General features: G+C 46.0%; 1 protein-coding gene across 1 annotated transcript; it reads right to left on the bottom strand.

Moving 5' to 3' along the window:
* Positions 1 to 4,972: 4,972 nt before the first annotated feature.
* Positions 4,973 to 20,645, bottom strand: LOC100028680 (N-formyl peptide receptor 2-like). Its single transcript, XM_056796964.1, has 2 exons — positions 18,622 to 20,645; positions 4,973 to 12,203 (listed from the first exon to the last, which is right to left on the bottom strand). Exon 2 carries the CDS (start codon positions 12,193 to 12,195, stop codon positions 11,119 to 11,121), a length of 1,077 nt encoding a protein of 358 aa, XP_056652942.1. The 5' UTR covers positions 12,196 to 12,203; positions 18,622 to 20,645; the 3' UTR covers positions 4,973 to 11,118.
* Between the last annotated feature and the right edge of the window lie 821 nt (positions 20,646 to 21,466).

Raw genomic sequence — 21,466 nt, 5'->3', positions numbered from 1 at the left:
TTGACATCAATACTGTGTATGGGTTCCAAGGCAGAAGAGCAGTCAGGGCTGGGCAATGGGAGTTAAGTGACTTGTCCAGAGTCACATGGAGGAAGTATCTGAGATCAGATTTGACCCCAGGACCTCCCATCTTTAGACTTGGCTCCTAATCCATTGAGCTACCTAGCTGCCACCCCCTGCCCAACCAAACACTTGATATTGATTTTAAAACAGAAGGTAAGGGTAACTAGCTGTGTGACCTTGGGTATGTCACTTAACCTCTGTTGCCTAGCCTGTACCACTGTTCTGCCTTGGAACCAATACACAATGTTGACTCCAAAAAGGAAGGTGAGGGTTTAAAAACAAAAACAACAACAATAAAAATTAGAAAAAATAATATCTTTCTAATATATAAAAAAATAAAATGGAAGAAACAGTGGTTTATTTTGTGAATTATTAAGGGTTTAGATAAAGCACCTAGAATAAAAAACAACCCTTTACCTTCTTTCTTAGAAGCCATACTAAGTATCAGTTGCAAGTAAGAAAAGTGGTAAGGGCTAGACATTTAGGGTTAAGTGCCTTGTCCAGGGTCACACAGCTAGACTGTGGGGAACCCAGGACCTTCTGTCTCCAGGCTTGGCTCTCCAGGCACTAAGCTACCCAGCTGCCCCAAGCACTTAGATTTTTAAGGCAGCAAATGTTCACGTTCATCCTCCGATGATATCATGGGGGTGGGGTGGGGGGCGATTAGCCATCTTTAGCCTTTCTTCCTCCTATTGTTCTCTGAAGGAGACTTTGATTAGTGCCAGGAGCAGCAGCAGAAGGTTGGGGCCATTTTGCTCTCCTCAGAGGAAATCCTGCGCCAGACTTTCTGCTCCTTTCAGCATCACTGGTCTAGGGGGTGAGTTTCAGGAGGAAGCTAACTCCTCATGTTGGTTCTATTATTAGTAGGAAGGGCGACCCCAAGCTTCATGTCCAAATACCCGTTACCCCATGAGTACCCAGAGAGAGTGGCCAAGAAACCCACGTGTCCAAATTGGTAGCAAAATAAAGCTAGAGAAGGTATGAAGAAGAGAACATATACTAACGTCTGAGGGGCTAGCTAAGTCAGCTCAGATCTCACCAAGGGGAGACCTCCCAGCATCCCTAGAGGAGGAAGCCGGGACAGGGGCATTATGGAGACTCTCAGTACCGCAACTTATCCTTGGGTACTCCTCTATCTTCTACGTGAAGCTTGAAGGGCACTTCAGGAAGACTAAAGAGCCCTCCTCTCTCCTGGCTTCATCACACAAGGCAGAGCACTCAATCATCTTCATCGATGAGGAGAAAGACCTGTAGGAATGGGCTTAGGACTTGAGGTGACACTGGCCATATTAGAAATTCTAACCTCAGACACTTCCTAGCTGTGTGACCCTGGGCAAGTCACTTGACCCTCATTGTCTAGCCCTTAGTGCTCTTCTGCCTTGGAACCAATACTTAGTACTGATTCTAAGATGAAAGAGAAGGGTTTAAAAAAAGAAGAAATTCTAGGAATATAAATGCTGAAGACAGGCACTATGCTATTCATATTAATATTTAAAGATCAAGCCATTAATATTTTAGCGAGAGCAAAAATGTTTTTGTACCTTTCATGAATAAAGCGATTTTCAATGGCAGAATCATTTCTTTCACCTTTATCTCCTTTCATATGTCGTTTTGTCTGTGCTTCATAATATAATGTCAGTACTGTAGCACCAGCATATAAACTAGCCCAGTGCTACTGATAGAGGTACCCTCTTGCACTAGTTCCAGAATACTGGGCTAGGACGATGACAATTGAAGATCTGCCCGAGGTCACAAGGTAGCCAGCTCCAAGCCGAGGTGCTTCTCAATAGCTCCTCCCGCTGAACTGAAATCTGCCTCTGCAGATTATATCCACTCATTCTAGTCCTTCTTTCCACTCCAAAATGATAGAAAATGAACCATCGTGTCTCAAAGTCCAGATTTGCAAGGAGCACGAGATCGATGGACCAGTCCTAGCTTTGCTGGCCTCCTTCTGCTGGCAGGCCGCCTCCTTAGTGTCCTGGGCCGGGAGGTTGCTTTGCAGTCAAGCCTCCCTCCCCTCGTCCTCCAGGGACCACCAGAAAACTCATGCCCAGGCAGTTTAGAGGGCGAGGCATGTCACTCCCTGTGTTAATATCCCAACCAGTTGAATCAAGGGAGTGCAATGCCTGAATTTGCCACCAGATGTCGCCACAGTGGAACTACCAGCCTGGTCCTTGGCCGTCTCGGGGTATGTGTGAGGCTACACCGAGGCTTTCTTAGGGCTGCAGTAACCACACTGGCCACTAGATGCCCAGGTTGGCCCAGTTACTCCTGCATTCCTCTCACGCCTCTGTCTCAGCCTCTGGCAGCGTTTGTGTCCGAGGAAGTGGCTGCTGCAAGGTCAGAGGAAAAGGCTCATGAAAGAAGCAGGAGAGACGGAAGGGGGGCAAAGCTCGGCCAAAAGAAAGCCAAGGGGTCGCTGCCAGCGATCACCAGCTTCCGCCGCCCTTCTTCTGACCCCGGGGCTCCCCAGACCAACAGGGAAGAGAGATTCCAGGTCTTCCCTAGGATGAGTTGGGGTCTGTCTCGCTGCGCTTGTCCCCCTCCCAGCCCCATCCCTGCTGCGGAATTGGAATTCTGCCGCTGGGGCCAAAGTGAACAAGCCCATCCCTCTTCTTCAGTTTAAGGACAAACACAGGGTTGGCAGGGGATGGTGGTGAGAGGAAGGTTTGGGGGAATCTTCACAAGAGACCGATCTGCCACCTTCTCTGTTATTGGAACCCAGACACAGTTAGAACCAGCTATTTCCTGATTGTTAGGGCAGTTTTACTCTGTCCAGGTGCAGTGTGTATCTATAAGAACCACGAGTCCACCCGTGTCCAAAGCTGCCATTTCTTTCTCCAGTGAATTAAGGCAAACAGAGGTTAAGGGAAGGGCCCAGGGTCACAGAGTGAGTAAGTGTCTGAGGCTGGATTTGAACACAAGATATGAAATCAGGACCACCTCTGAAGAAAGAAAGAGACTCCATGCCTAGGGGAGGAGCAGACACACTCCAGAACACTGAGAGGTTAAGAATTTTTTTCCCCCCATCATCATTGTTTAGTTGTGCCTGACTTTTTGTGACTCTGTGGACCATAATACACCAATACTGTCCATGGGAATTTCTTGGCAAAGATTTTGGAGTGGTTTGCTATTTCTTTCTCCAGTGGATTAAGGCAAACAGAGGTTAAGTGGCAAAGCCAAGGGAAACACAGCTGGTAAATGTTTGAGGCTGGATTTGAACTCAGGTCTTCCTGATGCTAGGACCAGCACTTTATCCATTGAGTCACCTAGTTACTTCCAAGAGGAGTACTAGACTAGAATTATATTCTCTCCCTGTCAAAGTTGGTCTAGGGCACAAAACAAGAACAATTCCTTGTCTGGTATCCCTTAAAGAAGAGAGGGTTGTTCCAAGCTTATATCTACCAGGTGGGCTCCCTTCCCTCTTTTGGCTACACAAAAGAGCATCACAAATAGTGAACAGTGAGTCAATCTTTTCATCAATACAAACATCAATCAGAGAAATTATATGGACTTGAGGGTACCAGGAAGTACACAAGATGAAGGTTCTTTGGATGGCAGTGAAGTAACATCTTAGCTCAACCAATCTAATCCAAGGGGAAGTTCCCAGAATCCCTAGTGAGGCAAACTCGAAGTAAGGGATATGTTGATATAAGGGCTAGATTCCCTGATATATCTGTAGCTTCCACAGTCCAGCTCTCTTCATATGTCTGGAATTGGTCCTCAAGTGAGTCTGTCGCTATGTGTGTCCTCCCAAAGAAAGAATGTCTATTCCTCCCAAAGCTTCCCTACCAGCTCTGCCTCTCCTGTAGCCACACAATCTTGCATCCTTCTTCTCCCTACCATTCCGGAAATCTAAGCGGCAGCAAACAGAACATTCAAGGCTTGAAAACTGGGTCACATTGCCAACCACATCAGAAAACCCATTTTGGAGTTATTTCCAGGATGGAATGATCAGATTTTTGTACTTATCACTGATTTTTCTTATCCACGCCTTACCTTCTGTCTTCAAATTGATACCAAGTATAGATTCCAAGGTGGGAGAGCAATGAAGGGTTAGGCAATTGGGGTTTAGTGACTTATCTAGGGTCACACAGCTTAGGAAGGGTCTGAGGCCACATTTAAACCAGACTCCAGGCCTGGCCCTCTATCCACTGAGCTCCCTAGGTGTCCCTGTTTTTCACTAATTTGAATACAAATACAGTCAGATCTGAGGCATGAATGGAAGAGTGATAGGAGCTTGGAACTAGACACCGAAGCCTTAAATTTGAGTTCTGGGACTCTGCTTCTTGAGAACTTTGGGAAGCTCAGCAAATCATTTCCATTCTCTGGGCCTTGGGCTCCTTATTCATAAAGTGAAGATAATAATATTTAATGATACTTCAAAGAGTGGTTAACAGATTACTCAAAGAAAGGCTCTAAGGAAAGCATATCACCAAATTGATTGAGTATATGACTATATAAATGCGAGATTTTGCTGGGTAAAGAAAGGATTGGCCAAAGGGGGCCCAGTCCTTAAAGCATGCACACTCTATTCTGCCCCTTAAATATACCCATGAAGGCATGGTGAAACTCGCTCCAGAAATGTGTGATGGTTCTCAGATTCGGAGCATGACCAGGTCTCCTTTCCACTTTGATGCATATTTAAGAAAAGCCTTTTAATTAGTGCTGAGTGTACAAAAGGGGCCAACAGATGAAATCGCTCTCTCTTTCCTAATGGTGAAGGAGGAAGAACTGTCTGTAAATCTTTGTGTGGGGCCTCTGGCTCAGACCATTTTTTCCATTGACCTTCATTAATGGCTCTCAAGTCAGAATTGTGGACCACGTTGGCAAAAAAACTGGAAAATGAGATGTCCCTCGATTGGGGAATGACAATAAATTGTGGCAAATGATGGTGATGGAATGCTATTGTGCTATAAGGAAAGATTTATTGATGGATTTCTGTAAGAACTGGAAGAACCTCCATGAACTGATGCAAAGTGAAACAAGCAGAACCAGGAGGACATTATATACAGTAACTGAAACATTGTGGGGCAATCAAATGTGATTGACTTTGCTAGTAAGTCCATCCAAGATCTGAGGGATTTATGAGAAAGAATGCTATCCACAGCTAGAGAAAGAACTGTGGGAGTAGAAATCCAGAAGAAAACATACGATTGATCACATGTTTATATGGGTATATGATTTGGGGTTTTGGATTTAGAAGATTACTCTATGACAAAATTGAATAATATGGAAATAGAATCTGAGTGACAACACATGTATAACCCGATGAAATTGCTTGTCAGCTCCAGGAGCAGGGAGGGAAGAGAGGAGGGAGGCAACAAGAATCATGAAACCATGGAAAATTTTTGAAAAAAAAAAAAGAATTGTGGACCACGTGATGGTGAGACCACCTTTGTGATCAGTTCTCTCTTGTGGTTTAGAATCAGATCAAGAAGAGCATTTTCTAATGCTACTTTGTCCACTTATATAACAAAGCCACTTGTTGATAGACCGCTGGAAGAGGGGCTGGGGTGCTTGTTCTCTTGCTCTCAAGGAGTCCTTTGCTCTGGATCTTTGAGTTCAAACTGGGCTCAGTTCTGGGGGGAAGAGCCATGAGATCCTTCTCAAGCTATCCTGGAAGAGTGTCTGGTGTAGTGGTCAAATGCAAATAGTTGTCATTTCTCACAGGAGTTTCTAGAAAGAGGACATTCTGGGTGGGAAGAAGAGAAAGTGAGTGCAGAAAATGTCTCCTTTTTTAAATGGATGCAGTGCTAACCTGTCTGTCTCTGTCACTGGGGTCCTGGAGTGAGAGTGGCTAAAGGACCACATAGTAGGTTTTTTTTTGTCATTCCAAAATACCAAGTTTTTCTACCCAGATTCAGAACACACACGGCCCATGGAAACATTCCAAGTGCCAGTTTATTCCAAGTGCCCCCATTACAGAAGGATAAAATGCATCTAATGATCTGTACAACTGGACATTGCTGTGGAAGTTATCCTATCTTTTCTGTTTCTTCCTTCCTCTTGGAAGAGGTCCCTATCTGCACTGATAAGCTGTCCTGATGCTTTAAGCGACAATATACACAAACATCCCACCCAACTGTAGGGAGTGACAAGAGCTTGGAGTATGCAGGATGCCCCAAGGGTGGAGGATAGCAGGTGGCTTCTCAGAGGACCATCATATACTTCTCTTGTATGGCTGGAAAATCCTCATGTCTGGGCCCTGGTGACATCTATGAGAGGATCCCTTCCTTGCCCTCTCCCTTCTTCTTTTGAAGGGATTGGCTGCTACCCCAGTTTGAGAATCAGGAGCTGCTTGGGTATTTTTATTTACATGCCAACTAGCGAGCATTAGGAGAACAGAGGGCTGCCTCTGGGGGTGGGTCAATGGAGCCAATAAAGTGGGTTTTGGACCTATGGACTAACAACCAGGGATTTAATGAGAGTTAATGAATTTTTCTAACCCAAAGTCAGATAGGTGCCTGGGACCAGGGACTCAGTCAATGTCAGGAGTCATCCCAGGAAAGGACTTAGGTTTGGCCTGGGAGCTTTGGCTGCCTTTTATTAGTTTAGTGGCTGGGTCTGATAGTTCATAGCACTAGGCTTTGCATTAAAAACTTTTCATCCCTTTTCCTTCCTTGTCAAGGAAAGGCTTAGTAACTGCTACATCCCAAGACATGGTAGCAAATGGCCCTAAAACATTTAAATAGCTCAAGATCAGTAGATGGGAGCAGTGGTAAGACTGAGGGCAAAAGAACTAAGAGAAAGAATACTAATGCCCTCTAGGACTCCCAGCTAGTTGGCCCCTTCCACACACATTCTCTGGTCTCATATTTTCTGTTCCCTTTCCCAATGACCCTATGGTAGCCATATCACATATAAGGATGGGAGGCATCTTTTCTTGCTACTCAGTTTTATTTGATTAAATATATTTTGCTTTGACTTAATTTGTTTTCTGTCCTTAAAAGGGTGATGATATCTGCGAGAACTTACTATGGTTTTAAGTATCCATTTTAAAGCAGAAAAGCAGAAAGGGCTAGTCATTTGGGATTAAGTGATTTGCTCAGGGTCACACAGTTAGGAAGTATCTAAGGCCACATTTGAACCCAGGTCCTCCTCAGGCTTTAGATCATCCTCTGTGCTACTTAAGAGCTCCCCTACATGGTTTTGAATGGGTGCTGATGAATATCTGGAACTAGGAACAGCTTCTGGTTGTGAGAGGGGCCACAGGTCCTATATAGGGGCCTCTCTGGGCTCTGATATCTTCTGTTTGAAGGCCCTTTCCAGCACTGACATTTCTTGTTCTTTTCTGATCTCTGTTTTTTTTTTCTTTTAAGTCAGATTCTCTCCATCTCTATCTCCTGCCTAGACCCCATCCCTGAGATGGCAGACAATCTAATAGAGATTTTATACATTCAGTAATGCCATCTCTCATTCTAAGGCTCCTCTCAGGTTCTAGGTTCCTTCCCTCTCTGAGGTTTATTTGGAGGCCCCCCAGCTCTGAAATTTCATATTCTAAGGCCCCCTCACCTCTAATGCTCTCTCTTTGAAGATTCTGTCCACCTCTGACTGTGCCTCTTCCCAGCTCTGTAGTCCAGGCAGTGTAAACCTTAAAATTTCTTAGACTTGTGAATGTTGGAAATTTCACCATTGGAATGTGAACCCCATTGGCAAGGGAGGTTCCTCCTCCTCCCTTCTTAAGATTACTTTAGGACAGAAACCTTTTGCTGAACAATGGAAAGGGCTGCAGCATAGATCAAAATTTAATTATTCCAATCTCCACCCTATTCAGGGTAACAGGATTTAGGAAGGGCTGTAGCAAAGGATCAAGATTTAATTATTTGAGAATATGACCTTCAACAGACATGTGCAAAGCCACAGACCTCTAGGTGGTCCTGGGTTAAGCTAGAGCCACCATTGGCACAGGGAAGACATGGACAGTGATTGGTAGATGTGAGAACTGAGGGGAGGGAACTTGGATGGTTTCCTTAAAGATAGAGGGGTCTGAGGACTAAGTGGTTGGTTTGGAGAGTTTTTGCTCTGAGAGGTTGTGCTCTGAGAAGTTTGCTCTGAAGGAAGCTGGAGGTGGAGGCCCCTGAGACTGTTTCTTCATTTTGGTCACGTGAGTGATAGGGACTGATCTCTTTTCTTTGCCTCAGCTATCTAAGGGCTTGGGCCTTTTGGCCCAGCCTAAACAGAAGGGGTATTTAAGCCCTATTCCCTTCTCTCCCCTTTCTCTCCCCCCCCATCTCTAATACTTTTCTTCCTCCTGTTTGTAATTAAACTCCATAAAAGGTTGACTGCTGACTTGAGTTTTCATTTAGGAATTACATAGCTGAATTCCTTGGCGACCTTAAATTAATATATATCAGTCTTTTAAAGTGATTTCCTTGTCACAGCAGACAGGCAAAGGATGGGAGAACACTGAGCTAGGTTGGCCTGGTTCCAGTGATCAGGGTCCCTTCTGTGGAAGGCATGTGTTTTCTCAATCAGACTGGGAGTTCCTAGAAGGTAGGGCTTCTCTCCCCTCTGCTGTGGTCCCTCAGGGTGGGAGCCATAGCCAGTGAGAGAGAGATGTTGTTGAATGTTGCCAAACACTGGATATGGAATCAAAAAACCTGGGTTCAAATCCCAACTTTCCAGTTTAGGAACCTTAGACAAATCTCTTAAAGCCCACCATCCTCAGGGAAAGGCAATAATCATGCATATAGCACCTATTACATGCCAGGAACTATACTAAGTATTTTTTAAACAAATATCTTCTTTTTGACCCTCATGTCAATTCCTCCTGAATAGATTAAGTGCCTACTGTAAGGGGGAAAAAGGGTTTATTTTTAAAAGGGTTGGACTGGATTATTTAAGAGTGTGGTCTCCAGGAATTTAATTTATTCCAAAGAGATTTATTTACAAAATGTAGAAAGAGTGAAGTAAGAAAATTAGAGAGAGGATAGGGTAAGATATCTAGCTTAAGCACTAAGTAATTTACTCTCCTGCCCTGGGCAGGGAGAGTTAGTCCTTAGGTCTCAGCAAAGCCAAGGACCTGGGGAAGTCTCTTCAGAAAAATCCAGCAGTTAAGAGTCAGCTTTTCACTCACCACATGTCAGTTCAAAAGAAGAGATTTTAGAACAGCCTCACCAAGAACAGAGCCTCGGGTCCAGCCTCCACTCCAAAGAATGAAGAATTGTCTCCAGTCTCCACTTTCAAAGAATAAAGAACTGCCAGTAGAACTTCATTCAGGAAGTTGTAACTCCCTTTTAAAGACACTTTCTCTTGTGTCACTTCATGTGCCTTCCCCTAATTCTACATCTACCATAGTTGAAGTCCTGCTTTAGGACTGCCTAGGAGGCAGTCAGTTGATTCTGATTCATCACCCACTATTGTACTCGTGGGTCACAGACCTCCCACTTAATGATTAAGTGAAATGTGTACACTTTTGGTGATTATATCTAAAAAATGGGCAGATCTCCATACTCAACTTTTAAAATAGGGTATTTACACTTTTGGTGATTAAAGTCTAAAAATAGACAGGGGTTACAATTTTAATCTTCACAATCAGGGGAGAGTTAAATTTAATCTTCACACTACTATTTGCATGATGCTAAGCCAGGTGTTAGGGCTTACTTACAAAGGCAAAACCAAAATATTCCTTGGTATTCTTATCTATAAAATGGGTGATTAGGTGATGTCTAAGGTCCCACTCAACTTTAAGTTCTCTGTTCTCTGCTTTAGTGTTTGTGTGGAAGTGAAGAGTCTGAAGGAAATCTCTCCTTCCCTGTCCCCCATGGACAGAACTCCAGAAAGGGCTGTGAATGAGGGGAGGGCCACTTTCTAGGCTCCCTTCACTACCTGAAGCCAGAGAACCACTGGTAACCCAATGGAATCAGAAGTGGTGTTTTTAAAAATGGGGCAATTTAGCTGAGCTTTTGTTCTCCTCTTCCTTTTTTATTGTCAATACCCCCACTCCCTTTTTGGGGTTCTTTGTTGTAAAGGGTGACTCTCTGGAAGGACATGGGGAAGATCTAGGAGAACAAAAGAAATACAATAATAATAAAGACAAAATAATGGCAGCCGGGTGGCAAGCACAGTGAATAGAGTGTCAAGCCTAGGGTCGGGAGATCCTGGGTGCAAATCTGCCCTCAGACACCTCCTGGCTGTGGGACCCTGGGCAAGTCACTTAATCCCAGTTGCCTAACCCTGCCACTCTTCTGTCTTAGAGCTGATTCCAATATAGAAAACAAGGGTAAAAAAAAGTAAATCCAATAAAAAACATCATGTATTAAAAAGAGAAATGGTATCTTGAAGATGCTGCCTGAGTGGCACTTCAGCTTCCATTTAATATTAAGTCGAGGTCACAATGGCAGAGCACAGACTTGGTATTCTCAGCCTCAGACCAATTCCCCGGCCCTCTTTCTTCCCAGACCTGGGAGAGGACCCCCTCTTCTCCTCCCCTGCTATTCTCCCTTTCCCCCAGGGCTCTCTTTGCTGGGAAGGCTGGAGAGCCACAGCTCCAAGGCAGGGAGAGCAAGGTGGAAACAAACTTCAGTGACTGCATGGGAAACTTGTGGATATCTGGGACCCCAAGGGCACAACAGGAAGGGGTCATCTACTAAATGGGGGCCAGGGCCTCCTCGGGCAGGGTTAGAGGCCACTGTGACTCAGGGATGATGGGCCCCCAGGATTTTGGATGGAATGGCCTTCTTGAGAGGGGGAACTGGGGAGCAGAGCCCTCAATCATTCCTTATTCTTATATTTAACTCTATCAGTGAAGCTATGTCAGAAGCCAGAAGAAACTGATGAGTGCTTAGAACCCAGAGCTGGTAACTCCAGAGATGAAAGGTCCTAAACAATGTGGAATACAACATAAGGGTTCAGTGGGAGGTATGTGAAAACACACAGATTGTCAGAGGTGGAAGCATTCTTGGAACCTGGAATGTCAGGAGTGAGAGGGCCCTTAGGACTAGAAATGCCACCAGTGAGAGGTTCCTTAGAATGTAAATGGCAGACTCTTTTAGAACTTGGAACACAGATCACACTGAGGCAGTCCACAAAGAAAGATCATAAGGGGCCTCCTCATAACCCCTGGCTTTCCACATCAGTGGCTGCAGGGGCAGAGGTAGAACTGTTCCCTGTAATGCCCGTTGGGCCAGATTCCTCACTGAGAGCCCGCTCCAGGGCAGCTGGCAGGGTTCTGAGGAGTCTCTCCCTGAAGTCCCTACCTATGAAGACATAGAGCAAAGGGTTGAGGCAACTGTTGAGAAATACCAGGGAGGAGGAGAGAGGACTGAGGGAAGGCAAAAGATGTTCAAGGTGTGGCTGTTGGTACACAGAGACCGTTATCATAGACATCACATGATGAGGGAGCCAGCAGAGGAAGAAGGCAGCCACCACAGCTGTGAGGACCTTGAAGGGCCTACTGGACTTGACCATCTTCATTCCACTGCAGAGCCTGGCTGCTATAAGGGCATAGCAGACACTGATGATGACTAGAGGGATGACAAAACCAAGGAAGAATCGGCTGAGTGCCAGGGACCAGAGGCGGCTCTCAGCCAGGGCATCATATTGGTCCTCGTCAACTCCTGTCTCATTCCAGGGGTCCAAGTCAGAGTAGCAAAGGGTGATATCATCCTCTGTGTGTGTTGATCTGAAGATGATGTTTGGGAAAGAGATAGCCAGGGCAAAAATCCAGGCCCCCACAGCAGCCATGGCTGCCCGGGCGGGTGTGCGGTGATTCCTGGCCCACACTGGCCAGAGGACAGAGACACAGCGGTCAAGAGAGATGAGTGTCAGCAGGAAGACACTGGCAGACATATTAAAGACAGACAGGGAGCTAATGAGTTTGCAGAGGAACCAACCAAAGGGCCAATGGGGTTGCAGGGCTGTAGTGATGATGATGAAGGGCAGGAAGGCAATAAAGGCGAAGTCAGCTGAGGCCAAGTTGAGGAACAAGACAGTGGTGACTGTGCGAGTCATCCGGAAGCCTGTCACCCAGATCACCAGCCCATTGCCAGTTATGCCCAGCACAAAGGCTAAGCAGTAGATGATGAGAGCGATGGTCCAGAAGGTTTGGTGAATGATAGATGGTGAAGGCTCCTCAGGGAAGAGGATGTCTGAAGCATTTGGAAGGAGCCCCAAGGAGTTCTCCATCATCTTCAGACCTGGAACACACCAATAACATTAGATTGGAAGCTGCTTGAGGGCAGGGACTGGTTTTGTCTTTCTTTATATCTCCAGTGTGAAGCCCAGTTCCTGGCATACAGTAGGTCCCTCATCAATGCCTGTTGGCTTGGTTTGGATTGGCCAAAGATTTCCTTTAAGGCTTCCAGCCACCTAGCCCTGTGCTCTCCCTGGGCTGGTCATTTGATTCTGGTTCCTTTCCCAGCTCAGAACATTCCTCACTTAGGTGCTGGGATCCTAGGATCATTGCCCCCACAGTTAGAATTTACAAGAGACCTTTTCTCAAAATTTCCTACATATCATATCAAGAGTCCTGCCTTGTGTCTGGGGCAAATCCCTTGCCCTCCCAGAGACTCATTGTTTCCAGTTGTGTCACAAGATTGTTGGACCACACAGTGTTTAAGGCCTTGAACACACCAGCAGTATCCTTGAATCTTTAAGGAGTTCAAGTGGTCAGAGGGCAAATTCAAGCTGTTTGTGAGCCCCCACATTGCTGGAGAGAGCTCAGGGAGAAAGTTCTTGCTTTGGACAGCTGGACAGAGGGGTGGGACATGCAAAAAGGGTCCTCCAGAGTTGGGAAGAGGGGGAAGGGAGCAGCTCCCTGAGTGCCGGCTCTGTACTTGTGCCATATCTTCACCACTGTGGCACTAGGATTTTTGGTTCTATGGCATAGATGGGGAGATTCTTATATTTCTCAGGTTACCAGAGCTGGAAATTCCCTTTGAGATCACTTAGTCTAACACCCTTGTGTTACAGATAATCAATCAATCACCATTTGTTAAGCACCTACTATGTGCCAGGCACTGTGCTAAGTGCTAGAGATATGAAGAGAGACAAAATATAGTATTTGCCCTCAAGGAGCTTCCAATCCACTGGGGAGACAACATGTAAACAAATATATATATATATATGTATATATATATGTATGTATGTATGGGATAAACAGGAAATAATTAACAGGGGGAAGGTGCTAGAATTAAGAAGGGCTTCAGGAATTTTCCCTGAAAGATGGGATTTAAGTTAGGACTTAAAGGAAGCCAGCAGTTGGGGGAAAAGTGCGATTGTTCATTCCAGGCATAGGAGACAGCCAGACAGAATGCCTAGAACTGAGAGATGTGGGGTTTTGTTTGTGGAACAGCGAAGAGGCCAGTCTCAATAAAGATGTTGGGAATGAAGATTGGAAAGGTAGAAAGGGAATAGATGATGGAAGGCTTTGAGTGTCAAATAGCATTTAGTACTTGATCCTGGAGGTGATAATAAGTCATTGGAGTTTATTGAGTAGGGGGCAAGGGTGTCATGATCAGACCTGCGCTGGAGGAAAATCATTTTGGTGGCTGAATGGAAGATAAATTAGAGTGGGGAGAGTTATGAGAGTCAGGCAGACTCACCAATGGGCTATTGCAGTAATCCAGGATGGGGAGCAGTGTTACAGACAAGGAGATAAGGAGGTCAGGTGTGACTTGCCCCACGTCTCAGAGTTGTAGCAGCTATATTATTACTTCCCCAGTTCTCACAATCAGCTAATCAGAGCCTTCTACTTTCCAGAATCTAGGTGTATCTGTGATGGGTTGGATTTTTAATGCTGTTTTTCAAGAGCCCCTACCAGTGTGTTTTCAATTGATTAATCAGCCAGCTTTCGTTAGCTTCTTAGCAAATGTATTTAGTAAGATGGAACAACAAGAATAAACTATACTACCCCCTATCTAATCTGAGACATAATGTACCATAAATAAACATAGGGTATGTGGTATGATAAAGGATGAAAAGGTTTGTAATTTGCAAAACTTGCAAAAACTGAGAAATGCAAACTTCAGAAATGATTGACAGTAGCATGTGACCAAGGGTCACATGGGAGCCTGAGCCTGGGGATCTGGAAGATTCTGTGCCCAACAGTTTGTCTTCTGAGTGTGTCTGATCTCCTTGAATGACCTAGTCTGCTCTCCTGGAAGACCTTGAAGAGGAGTTTGCCTGTGACCAACAGAGGAAGGAGTTTTTTTTCTGGATCTGGCTGCTGGCAGCATCAGTCTGGACTTACTTGGGCATCTAACAACAAAAGATCCTGGCTCTATTTGGACTCCTGGTGTGAGATTGGGATATTTGGTTTAGTAGCATAGTTTATATAGCTTAGTTAATTATAATCTTTTAAATTAAGTTTAAGAACAAACCCTTATTCCTTTCCTACTCTTCCAAAACAATAAAGCAGAAATTTTATGTTTTCCTCTTGTGTTTCCCTTACCTGAATTCTACCTTAACAGTCTTGCAAATTGCAAACCTTTTAATCCTTTATCACAGTGGGGAATGTAGCCATAGACTTAAAATACAAAGGTGGTAAGCCATTTTTTGTAGAAAATATTTGAAGCATACTATTGTGCTAAAAGGAATGATAAACTGGAGGGATTCCATGTGAACTGGAAAGACCTCCAGGAACTGATGCAGAGTGAAAGGAGCAGAACCAGGAGAACATTGTACACAGAGATGGATACATTGTGGCACAGTTGAATGTAATGGACTTCTCTACTAGCAGCAAAGCAATGATGCAGGACAATTCTGAGGGACTTGTGAGAAAGATACTATTTACATTCGGAGAAAGAACTGTGGGAGCAGAAACACAGAAGAAAAACAACTGCTTGATCACATGGGATATGACTGGGGATGTAGACTCTTAGAGATCGCCCTAGTGCAAATATCAGTAATATAGAAATAGGTCTTGATCAATAACACATGTAAAACCTGGTGGAATTGTGCATCAATTATGGGGGGGGGGGTTGGGGGAGGGGAGGGAAAGAACATGAATTATGTAACCATGGAAAAATATTCTAAATAAAATAAATAAATAAATTTAACTTAAAAAAAGAAAGTATTTGTAGCAAAGGAGAAATTCTCCATTCTTGGTTACTGGATCCTCTTTTAGTCGACTATCTGCATGAATTTCCCCTTAGAGACAGCTCTCTGCTGGTCTTAGAGAAAGGAACCTTTGAAAAGTCTGTAGCTGCCACTTCTATCACTAGCTGCCCTATTCTTTAAAGTTGCTTTATTTCCTGACTCTCCTGACAACCATATCCAACCAGATTCTCTGTCTTGTCAATTCTCCCTTCACAACATTTCTACCATTTGCCCTATTTTCTTCTCCTATGCAATCCCTACCCTTGTTTAAGGCTCTTATGATTCTAGTCCTGATCTCATCTCCTCTAGTCTGAACTATTGGATAGTCTCATATTTGGGCTCCCTGCCTTCAGAGTCCCCCTCTCTGAGCTGTTCACACAGCTCCCAAATTAATAGTCCCAGAACACAATTTGGACCATGTCATTATCCTATTCCAATATCTTCGCTGCCTCCCTATTGCCTACAGGATAAAATGCAAAAGTAATTTCCTGGTATTTAACACCCTCTAAAGTCTAGCTCCCACCTACCTTCCCAGGCTTGGAAATGACTTCATAGTAAATCACTTTAACTTCTCCACACCAGGTCACCTGCCCTCTGCCCATCATTTTCATCTCCTTCACAACAGAGCCTTGGATCCCATTGCTGGAACATGGGGTTCTGTTAGTGAGGTTTCACCTTATTTTGCCTAAAATCAGGCCTCCACCTCACTTCTGGCCATTTTAATATAACCCACCTTTTCCAGCTCTTCCCTTCTATGTGCTGTCTTCCTTTAGAATATACGTTGGTTGTTGTTTTTTTTTTTGACATTAAGAGAGATCTTGCTTGTATTTCTGTCCCTAATACTTAGCATAGTCTGCTTAAAAATGCTCTCTTTCTCTCTCAATCTCTCTCACTTTCTTCCTTCCCCCTCCCTCTTTCCCTCTTTCCCTCTTTCCCTCTTTCCCTCTTTCCCTCTTTCCCTCTTTCCTTCCTTCCTTCCTTCCTTCCTTCCTTCCTTCCTTCCTTCCTTCCTTCCTTCCTTCCTTCCTTCCTTCCTTCCTTCCTTCCTTCCTTCCTTCCTTCCTTCCTCCCTCTCTTCCTTCCTCTCTCCCTCCCTCCCTCTCTCTCTCCCTCCCTCTCTTCCTTCTTCCCTCCCTCTCTTCCTTCCTTCCTCCCTCCCTCTCTTCCTCCCTCCTCTTTTCCTCCCTCCCTCCCTTCCTCTTTCCCTCCCTCCCTCCCTTCCTTTCCCTCCCTCCCTCCCTTCCTCTCTCCCTCCCTCCCTCCCTCCCTCCCTCCCTTCCTCCCTCTCTTCCTTCCTCCCTCCCTCCCTCTCTTCCTCCCTCCTCTTTCCCTCCCTCCCTCCCTCCCTCTCTCCCTCCCTCCCTCCCCTCCCTCCCTTCCTTCCTTCCTTCCTTCCTTCCTTCCTTCCTTCCTTCCTTCCTTCCTTCCTTCCTTCCTTCCTTCCTTCCTTCCTTCCTTCTTTCCTTCCTTCCTTCTTTCCTTCCTTCCTTCTTTCCTTCCTTCCTTCCTTCCTTCCTTCCTTCCTTCCTTCCTTCCTTCCTTCCTTCTTTCCTTCCTTCCTTCCTTCCTTCCTTCCTTCCTTCCTTCCTTCCTTCCTTCCTTCCTTCCTTCCTTCCTTCCTTCCTTCCTTCCTTCCTTCCTTCCTTCCTTCCTTCCTTCCTTCCTTCCTTCCCTTCCTCCCTTCCTCCCTTCCTCCCTCCCTCATTCTCTCTCTTTGTTTCTTTCTCTTTTTTTTCATTCTTCCTTTCCCCCCTCTTCCTTTCCCTAAGTTTTTCTTTCTGTCTCTCTCTGTTTCCAGCTCTATAACTGGAAAATGGAGGCAGAGAGTCTGTCTAGGAGGCTATTGCAGTAGTTCAGGCCAAAAAATAAGAGTCAGAACTAGAAAAATAAGAGTCTGAACTAGGGGAGAGACTATAGGGGTAGAAAGAATGGTGTGGGTACTGAAAATGTTGACAGCTCTGAGAATCTGCTTGGATAGAGTGGTTAGGGGCAGAGGAAGAGGAAGAGTGGCTCTCAGGTTGAAACTATTGATTGCATCAATAGAGTAGGGGAAGTTTGGAGAAGGGATGGGCTTAGGGGGAAATGCAATAGCCTCTGTTTCAGACATGTTTTGTTTGAGAAGCCTATTAGATGTGCAGACAGGGTTACCTAGTAGGTAGTTTGGGAGCATTGAACTGAATGAAGCTTAGGAAAGAGATTAGAGATAGAAGTCAATATCTGGGAATCATCAACAGAGATAATTGAGCTTTTGGGAGTTAATCAGAGTAACAAGAGAGAGGATGGAGAGAGAGACAGACAGACAGCAGAGACAGAGAAATAGAGAGGAGAGAGACAGAGACAGAGAGATGGAGGAGAGAGACAGAGACAGAGAGACAGTGAGAGAGAGAGACAAAGAGAAAGAGAGACAGAGACAGAGAGTGACAGACAGAGAGGGAGGAGAGAGAGACAGAGACAGCAAGAGAGAGACAGAAACAGAAACAGACAGACAGACAGATAGAGTCAGAGAGAAAGAATAGAGACAAACAGCAAGAGAGAGAGAGACAGGGAGACAGTGAGAGAGAGACAGATAGAGAGACAGAGAGAAAAGAGAGATAGAAAGAAAGAGAAAGACAGAGAGAGAGAGAGAGAGAAAGAGAGAGGGAGAGAGAGAGAGAGAGAGAGAGAGAGAGAGAGAGAGAGAGAGAGAGAGAGAGAGAGAGAGAGAGAGAGAGAGAGAGAGAGAGAGAGAGAGGGAGAGAGGGAGAGAGGAAGGCGGTCCAGGACAGAGCCTGGGAGCATATCCATAGGGTAAGAAGATGAACTAGCTAAATAAACTGGGAAGAAGCAGTCACCCTAACCCTTATTCTTGTTCTAAGACACCTCCCAGCTCTGTTATTTCCCCCTCCAAAATCTGGAAGTGAAAGCTCAAAGGTTTTTCAAGTATAGTTAGTTCTTTCATTTCTTAAGTTTTATATTCTAAAGGAGGCAGCTAGGTGGCTCAGTGGATTGAGAGTCAGGCCTAGAGACATGAGGTCTTGGATTTAAATATGACCTCAGACACTTCCTAACTGTGTGACCCTGGGCAAGTCCCTTAAACCCCATTGCCTAGCCCTTACAACTCTGCTGCCTTGGAACAGATATACAGCATTGATTCTAAAATGGAAGGTGAGGGTTTAAAAATTTTTATATTCTAAGATCTCCCAAGCAGGGTCAAGTAATGAGAACATAGAATATTTAAAGTAAGGAAGAACTAGGTTTGAATCAGACATTTGCTGTCTGTATTGCCCTGGACAAGTCACATCCTCTCTCTAGACCTGTTTCTTCCCATATAAAATGGGATTCCATGACCACTAGGTGAGGAGTCCTGAGGATTTCCCGAGGGTCCAGAGGCATGAAGCTGGGGAAAGGCACCTAACCCCACCCTGCTACTTTCTCCTCACCGCTCCTGCCCTGACCTCCCTTCCCCCTTGAGCACCTGGACTGCCCCCCCCCCCCCCCAGCCTACTCTCCCAATCCAGGTCCCCAGAGTAGACTCACCAAGTGTACCGATGCCTCACTCTCTCTGGTCTCCTTTGGGAGTTGACTCAGGCTTCAGTTAAGACAGGGAGGGAGTATCCGGGACTGATGCATAATTGCAAAACTTAAGGTCAAAATGGGCACAAAGCCCCATCAGCAACAACTGCTGTTGTCAGGACAAGGAAGAGCTCAGTCAGCCACACTTCTCCCCTCTTCAGGGGGACTCTCGGCCACAGCCTCGAGCCAATAGGATTCTGGCCCCTCTCAGGGGCCCAGGGCCTCATCTGTACCCACTGCGTCCTTTAGATGGTCAGGGGACACTCATGGGATGTGGGGCACGATGGAGAAGGGCAGAGAAAGGAGGACCCTAAGAGATCTTTTCCCAGTTAGGGCTCCCAGGCTCTCTCCCCGAGGTATTTCCTGAACTGAGGCCTCTTCTCTGCTCCCTAGTCCTCCCTCTACTCTGGGGAACTTTCCCCTCCCTTTCCTGACATTGGGGATTTTTGGGAACACTGAAGAGTTTTGTCTCTAATGGGTACTCACTCTGTTTACAAGGGAGAAGTGACTGGAGGAAGAGGGAGGGGGATAGGGAGACAGACACAGAAAAACCGAGAGCCAGAGAGCTACCAGGACAGAGAGAATGAGAGAAAGAATGAGGAGAGCTTAGAGGAGACAGAAAAAGAGATGCAAACAGTTCTGGGGGCAACGGGGCTGCTCTGCGTCTCCTTAGGTTTGAGTCTTTGCCCATCTTCAGGCCAACCTTGCATTCCTCTAGATGATCTCAATCCTGTTGCTGGTTTAGGACCCGGAGGAGGGGGGTGTCGGGATATCAGAGCCCCTGAGGGGCGGGGCTAGGAGGTTCAGGATGCCAGGGTCTCTGAGGGAGGGCAAGTGTGTTTTGAGGCTTTTTCATTCACCGCATAGAGGAAATTGTGGAGAGACAGCTCGATGTGGGAAAGGAAGGAGCAGGAAAAGGACTGGGTTGTGGGCTGCAGCTGCCCAGTGAAGCAATCTCTCCATTTGCCTCTCTGACCTCTTGATTTTTCTCCCATTATACCCCACACCTTCCTATAGACACATCTCCCTTATTTCCACCAATTCAGGACTTCCTGGAGGACAGATACCCACAGGAACAGAGCCTTAGAGAAAGGCAGGCAGAGGGACAGAGGCAACAGAGAGACAGATACAGGACAGAGAGAGAGGAGACATCAAGATAGACAGGCAGAGAGAAGGATGGAGCGAAGAAGGGAGAGGGAGAGGAGAGAGAAGAGAGAGAAAAGAGAGAAAGAGAGGAGAGAGGAGGAGAGGAGGAGAAGGAAGGGGAGGAAGAGGAAGAGGGGGAGGAGGAGGAGAGAAAGAGAAAGAAGAGAAAGAGAAGAGAAAATGAGAAAGAAGAGAAAGAGAGGAGAGAAGAGGAGGAGAAGAAAGGGGAGGAAGAGGAAGAGGGAGAGGAGAGAAAGAGGAAGGAGAGAAAGAGAGGAGAGAGGAGAAGAAGAGGAGGAGAAGGAAGGGGAGGAAGAGGGGGAGGAGAGAAAGAGGAAGAAGAGAAAGAGAAGAGAAAATGAGAAAGAAGAGAAAGAGAGGAGAGGAGGAGAAGGAAGGGGAGGAAGAGGAAGAGGGAGAGGAGAGGAAGAGGAAGAAGAGAAAGAGAAGAGAAAATGAGAAAGAAGAGAAAGAGAGGAGAGAAGAGGAGGAGAAGGAAGGGGAGGAAGAGGGAGAGGAGAGGAAGAGGAAGAAGAGAAAGAGAAGAGAAAATGAGAAAGAGAGATAGAGGAGAGGAAACACTCTAAGAGCCTGATGCCAAGACAAGGGGAGGAGATGGCTCTGACCCAACTTCAGAATCACCCACCCCAGCCCCATCTTAGAAGATCTTTGAAGTTCAAGAATAGAAGACACCAGTAGTCTGGATCCTGGAGGATCTGGTGGGGAGGGGATCAGGTAGGTAGAGGCTGGGGGCCCACATTCCTGGGTCTCTGTAGGCGCTCAGTCCTGAGCTCCAGTTTTAGAAACATCTGGTTTTATACAGCTGCTCTGCATCCCCTCCCCCTCCTGATTCACAGGCTTTCCCTTCTTCCCCTCCTCCTCTCCCCCTGCCAGCCCCATGGCAAACTGAGTGGGTGACTGGACGCCTGGGTCCTGGCTCCAGGGTCAATTTCCGCCTGACTGACACAGCCTGACACGCTCCAGCCCCAGCCCTGGCCCCAATTTAGCCTCCACCCCAGGAGTGTGTAGGAGGGAGAAAGTAGAAGAGAGGAAGAAGGAAGGAACATGGGAGGAGGGGAAGAGAGGAGAGAGTGATCGTCTCTCTGTCTCATTTGCCTCCAGCTTGGGAAAGGTGTATCTGTCCCACTAGAAAGTACAAAAGAGCTTGTCAGAGACTGAGAGGGGGGAAGGGAGGGCGGGAAAGAGAGAGAGAGAGAGAGAGAGAGAGAGAGAGAGAGAGAGAGAGAGAGAGAGAGACAGACAGACAGACAGACAGACAGACAGACAGACAGACAGACAGACAGAGACAGACAGAGACAGACAGACAGAGACAGAGACAGAGACAGAGAGACAGAGACAGAGAGACAGGAAGAAAGAGAGACAGAGACAGAGAGAGAGAGACAGAGAGAGACACACACAGACACACAGAGAGTGAGAGACAGAGAGACAGAGACAGAGAGAGAGACAGAGAATGAGAGAGACAGACACACAGAGAGAGACAGAGACAGAGACAGAGAGACAGAGACAGAGAGACAGAGAGAGAGAGACAAGAAGAGAGAGAGACAGAGACAGAGAGAGACAGAGACAGAGACAGACACACACAGACACACAGAGAGTGAGAGACAGAGAGACAGAGACAGAGAGACAGACAGAGACAGAGAAT

Source organism: Monodelphis domestica, chromosome 4, assembly GCF_027887165.1.
Source record: "Monodelphis domestica isolate mMonDom1 chromosome 4, mMonDom1.pri, whole genome shotgun sequence".
Taxonomy (NCBI): domain Eukaryota; kingdom Metazoa; phylum Chordata; class Mammalia; order Didelphimorphia; family Didelphidae; genus Monodelphis; species Monodelphis domestica.
This window is presented reverse-complemented; position numbering and strand designations above follow the sequence as displayed.

Coding starts and splice junctions, on each gene's coding strand:
- LOC100028680 (XM_056796964.1), bottom strand. CDS start 12,195: ATGATGGAGAACTCCTTGGGGCTCCTTCCAAATGCTTCAGACATCCTC.